Source organism: Acyrthosiphon pisum, chromosome A1 (genome assembly GCF_005508785.2).
Source record: "Acyrthosiphon pisum isolate AL4f chromosome A1, pea_aphid_22Mar2018_4r6ur, whole genome shotgun sequence".
In the NCBI taxonomy this organism is placed as follows: domain Eukaryota; kingdom Metazoa; phylum Arthropoda; class Insecta; order Hemiptera; family Aphididae; genus Acyrthosiphon; species Acyrthosiphon pisum.
In genome coordinates, this window is record NC_042494.1 from 120,213,071 (window position 1) to 120,219,215 (window position 6,145).

The following is a 6,145-nucleotide window of genomic DNA, read 5'->3' on the forward strand; positions in this document are numbered from 1 at the left end:
CCTGCCTCCAGCAGCTATGAGTGGGTGACGCGAGGGGATGCACAGAACGAACTGATTTTTGTCGGGCCGCGGCGTGTTCTCTCGGCGAATAGACCTTCTTATATATTTTTATCTTGTGGATTACAAAGTTGTCTAAAAATAATATAGTATACAGTGTTAACCTGTAGTAGTCACTAGTCACAATAATATAAAAGAGTTTATTAGAAAATAGGATAGTTTGTCACATTGACTGATAAATAATCTCTACTATTTTAAGATAATTGTTGCTAATAATCAATTTTAATACTCATTAAAATAACAATAGAATTATAATATTTTTCTTTATATTATTTATATTAGTGAATGTGAGCCTGGCAATTATTGCCATTAGCTATTGTAGGGATTATTGTTGGTACAGTTGAAACGGTTAATTAACAATGTGAGGAAAGGTTTTTGCCACTAAAAACCTATCCCGAGAACTAGTGGCAGCGGACATTAATATCTTGTTAATTGTATCTTAAAAAATTAACACTATAATGAGTCCAAAAATCTGGTTTTTAGTTAGACTACAAATAATAATGCAAACAATTTGTCAATAGTATTCAGTACTATATGATAACTTCCCTACGGATACATACATAATTTTACAAGCTGCTTTATTATATTGTAGTTGCAACGTACACGAACAGGTAACTGATATTATTCATCACAAATGGAATGCATGTAAATATAAAAATCCAAAAATATTGATTGAAGTATCAATGAAAAAGGTATTTGTTAAGTTGGCCAGTCTTGTTATAAAATCTGAAATCAATAAAATGTATACCATTGATTAAACAATACTAATGACGACATCACTATATGATACTAAGATAGATTCATAAGAAAAGTAGACTATTTCTACTACTTGGCTGCAGCCAGCCATAAGCATTTATATTATAATGTACATAGAATAAGGTATAACAGATTATATATCTATCAGTTGAATCTAATTGGTGAATGCCATTTTTTCTATATGTGTGGTCGATTTGTGTATTATTTAACCAATGTTTATAGTAACAAATTTTAAAACATATCTTGACAGATACAATTACAATTACAATATTAATTTTACTTTTCATAATTTATGCTTACCATATTGATTTATTGATATACTTTGAATTCCCAAAAATCGAAAGATTGACACGGTCTCGTCTCATGTTGGAACATCTTTTAGGTGCTCAAATTTGAAGGGAGTGGATCAAAGAAAATGCATAGAGTATTAATTAAAAAATAATGCAAAGGTTTTCGAACCCGCGGTTCAGCAACATATGCATAGGACACTGACGTGCAATCAAATCTACTGAACCCACGCAATCTTATCAATATATATACTCATCATTTTTGGGTAAATGCATATCATGTTGAATGGTTGAGAAAAAGGATGACTGTGTCAACTAACCTTCTCATCCACAAACCATAATTTGAGGTACTTCTCATCACTGAAAAGTTCGACATGGCCTGAGTCAAAGATGGCTAGTAATGAGTAATAACTATGTTCGAATCCATTTAGTATTGCTCTACCTAAGGACAGCAAATTGTATCCCATATCCATAGTTATTTGCCTGGTGCAGCTTGCCTTTTTTTGGGCGATCAAATTTGGTGGCAGTGAACAGTCAAAATAAATGCATCAAGAATCAAGTCAACATGATGGTCTGGTGGTCTTTGAACCCATTGCTCTGCACATCTCTTTTGGTCAATGGATGCGTTATACAATTAAGAAGAAGAGTGAATGTTATGTCTTAAGTGTCATCAATTTTGTATTTTGAAATAAATCTAAAAATAATAAATTAATTTTTAAATTAAATTTGCACCAAGGAATAAACACTATGTTTATCAATATTGGCCTGATGAGCCACTTACAATTAAACCAATATCTTTAAATACATCAAACTGGTCAGAAATAATCTTAAGAGTACCTATAGTATTTTATCAGACAAATTATTTTTAAACAATATATAATTTACCTTTACTTTTATTTTTATGAGATTGTAATTGAATTGTTCATAGGGTTTTATAAAAAGTAACCAATATAAATGATAAATCTGCTAGCTGCCTTTAAGATAGACCTATTTTCTTTCCCTGTAAAGCACAATATTAGTAATAATATTATTTTTAATAATAACAATAACTAAACTAATAAAAAATGCCATAACTAAATAAATAATAATAATTACATGGACTTATTGGTGGTATTCATCATTCTTTTTGGAGTTACTGGTACTTGAATATCCAAAATAGAAGTTTCTATAACATCAACGTTTGATGGTCCAGAAATATTGGAATTATTACTCATCTTTGGTGGTGTAGTTACACCTGTGGAAGTTTCCATAACATCAATAATAGATGTGCTAGGAATATTAGAATCACCATAAAGTTCACCTAGGTAATTATATTAAGTAGAGCAATTTAATAATATTATACATTTTAATATTTATAATAAGTATATAGGTAACATAATGGAATACAGTGTATAACAATACAATAACTTACTACCTATCATTAAAAACGTACACACATTCTTCATCGTCAAACAACGTAGGTCCTGCATCTTTACAAAATGAATATTATGTTGGTTCAACTTCCATAACATCAACAGTAGATAGGCTAATAATACTAGAATCACCATAAACTTGATGTTCACCTAGGTAATTATATTAAGTATAAAAATGTAATAATATTATACATTTATAAGTATATAGGTAACATAATGGAATACAGTGTATAACAATACAATAACTTACTATCATTGAAAACATGCACACATTCTTCAACGTCAAACAACGAGGGTACTGCATCTTTACGTAGTGAAAACGATTTTGATCTAGTGGTTTTAATAAAATCGATTTCAGCAAAATGTTTACTACACACTAAACTGAATTTGCTAATTTTAAAATTAGGATAGTATGACTCAATACTATCTAGCCATTTATGCTTAAGTTCTTGATGTAGCAAACCTATAATAAATGGCAAAATCATTAATAAAAATACAATATCATATATAATATATTGTATATTTACTTTTGTAGTTTAACATTGTGTTGTTTCAATGAAACACTTTTACAAAGTGAAACTGAGCACATTAAAACCATTTTGATGAAGTATGAAAACAATAACAACAACAACAACCGTTCAAAAATGGTAATAACACTTAAAACAACACTAGGTACAATTAAAAATGTAGAGTTCATTTTACTTTTAAAAATACACGTGACAAGGTAGTAGACGCTGGACAGAAAGTAAAAACAAAAAAAAAAAAATTTATTGGGTTTTTTAACTTTTTTATCATTTATAATAGGTCAATGTTTTTTATCCATCATATCTTATCAATTGTAAAAAGTCTTGAAAAAATCAAATATATATTAATTTTTTCTTCTCAGATGTTGTCTGATCACGATTTAAGATCTTAAATCATGTGTCTAATTCATTATTGCTCAAGGCCATAGAGTATTACTCTATGCTCAAGGCGCAGTCCATTTAGTTAATAGCACAGATATAGATACTATGGTTGCACGTCGGCCTATATTGCATCCACGATTATAAAGTTCTTTATAATCGTGATTGGATCACAGCGTTGAGCGGCGCCGAATGTTCTTATCAAATCTGACGAAAAGTCGCGTTTTACTAGCGCCCTCTATAGTAATTATTATTGAACTCTTATACCATGTTACCCATAGACATATAAATAAATTATAAATAAATAATAATAATTTATTAATATGTCTATGATGTTACCATAGCTAATCACATTAATAAATTAACAAATAAATAAAAATATTGTTCATTATTTCTTTAATTTATTCAAAAATATAATAATTATTGTTACATGGAAATATGGAATCTTTTAAAACCAAGTGACTTATAAACATATTGATATACATATTTTATACATTAAATTAAAGTTAATGTTTATAAATATTAAATATATATGCTAAATATTATGAAAGAACTAATTAAAATGCTTACAATTGAATTTTGTTGGAAAAATATTTATTGACCCCTTATGTAGTTGTTAATTTTGAATTTTTTTTTTTACTTTTATTACTTTTTTTATTTTCATTATTTCTAGCATAAGTATGTTGTCTCATACGCATGGTTATATACATTACAAAATAATACAAATATATCAATAATTATTTCAGTTTTGTGAAGAGCACATTGAAATGATAAATGTAAGTTTTCTTTTTGAAAAAATTCTTCATATGTGTCGGTAAAAGGATCTGCTTTTTCTGAATGTTTCATAAAACACAGTTCTAATGCTTCTAAAATGTCAAATAAATTGTGTTGGGGATGAACTAAATATCCTTTTGTTTTAATATTAACCAAATCAGCTGCCAAATGTGTTGACTTCAAATCTGTAGTCAGACTTTGAATGCACAATGTACATTGACTTTTTTTTATTATTCTCCTTGTTATGTACCTGAGAAACGAGACATAATAAATATTATTGTAACATCAATAAGTAATTGATTATTGGACATAACTAGAATATACTATAGATAGTAAGATGAACTAATAACATTTATACTACCCAGCTAAAAAATAAACGATGCACTCATATACAGAAGAATCTAAATCACTGTAATTGTGTTCTGAAAAAACATCATCAAACGTCCAACAGCCTTCTTCAACAATTCTATCAATCTTCACTTTCAACTTTTTAATCTTTTTATTTCTTTCAATAGAATTATTTTGGTCATGAATTATACTTTTGATGTCAGCTAAAGAAATTAGTGGTCAATTTTCTTAAAATAGAAAATTCAAGATATTAATTAAACAGATAGGTACATTATAATTTAAATTGCACAAAATAAAATATAGGTAGGAGGTACCTTCTAATATGCTACAATTTCCCGATTTTGGGGGCTTAATTATTGAATAGACTGACAACATTCGATATAATTGAAGAAATGTCGGTGTTGACGCATGGTCATTTGGACCTGCAGTTTGCCTAATTATACCAAAAAATTTCTGAAAAATGTCCATTGTTATTATTTTTATGTTATATAGGTATATTTTATGATTAAGATGAAAATACGTTTAGAACTTGATGCTTATTTTCTACATCAACTATCATATCTCTACACGGTCTTGATTGAATTTATTGCTCAAAACATATGCAAAGCCACATAATCATTTAAAAGGAAATTAGATAAATCTATTGTAGATTGAATGGTCATTCTTAGATCTTCTGCCGTTTGTTTTGTCAGAAAATCATTATCAGTTATTAAATTTTGTTCCAAATTCCTTTCCTAACTGTTTAACCAATTCAATGCATTTCTTAGTACCTTAAAAATTAAATTAATTAATCATAATTTAAGTTATTTCCATGTTAACTATGTTAACTATTGTTAGGTATTAAAAATTATGTTTTAACACTTCCATTGTATGACAGCCACAGAAGAAGTACATATATATACACACTACATGTAACACTTAAAAAACCTCTAGATCAGGACTATTTGATTTGATGCCTTTAGCAGGAAATTTTCGGTTCAGAGCATCAAAAAGGTTATTCATTTTAAGAGTAAACTTAATAGTGTCTTCACATTCAGTAAAACCAGAATAATTTTTGCTGTTATAAAATTTAATTCCGTCTGCCATTGATTTACTAAAAATCTGATAAACACACCTCATTATAATACGGCTATGAACTACTAAAATTGTATTATGTATAAGTAATATTAACCTGGGCAGCATATTTCACCTTCATCTTAGTAAAATTATCTAAATTAAAATGGTTTTTAGTAAGTTTAGGACAAAGTTAATACCATTGATTTGAATTCTGATAATCGCACGACATACACGACACGACACGTGTATGTAATGCGTTTACGCCTGTATGCCTTTAATGCACCTTTATTGTGTTTAATTATGGCTTAAATATATTTAAATATAAATTAAGCCACGTGTTTGATCATAAAACAATATATAAAAATAATAAAAGCGACACTCGATCAGAAGCACGATTTAAGATATTATCGTGATCAGAAGATTCGGTTTACGATGATTTGGTTGCCGATATTTTACTCCTGACTATTTAGTTTGCTGCTTAATTTTAAATATAGTTTATAATTTTGCTAGCATGACTTGTGTTATTAAGAGGACGCTACACTCGCATGTGATG

General features: G+C 28.3%; 1 protein-coding gene across 3 annotated transcripts; it reads right to left on the reverse strand.

Annotated features, from left to right (window-relative positions):
• Window positions 1-388: 388 nt before the first annotated feature.
• LOC100572813 lies at window positions 389-3,277 on the reverse strand. Of its 3 annotated transcripts, none has more exons than XM_029488167.1 (7): window positions 3,040-3,277; window positions 2,763-2,975; window positions 2,515-2,662; window positions 2,196-2,400; window positions 1,986-2,100; window positions 1,114-1,794; window positions 389-783 (listed from the first exon to the last, which is right to left on the reverse strand). In XM_029488167.1, the coding sequence occupies exons 2-5, from the start codon at window positions 2,814-2,816 to the stop codon at window positions 2,088-2,090; spliced, it is 420 nt and encodes a 139-aa protein (XP_029344027.1). In that variant the 5' UTR covers window positions 2,817-2,975; window positions 3,040-3,277; the 3' UTR covers window positions 389-783; window positions 1,114-1,794; window positions 1,986-2,087. The 3 variants fall into 3 exon arrangements, with proteins under 3 accessions (XP_029344027.1, XP_029344025.1, XP_029344026.1); XM_029488165.1 differs by having other exon boundaries at window positions 2,512-2,662; XM_029488166.1 differs by lacking the exon at window positions 389-783 and adding an exon at window positions 813-1,055 and having other exon boundaries at window positions 2,512-2,662.
• Window positions 3,278-6,145: the final 2,868 nt, after the last annotated feature.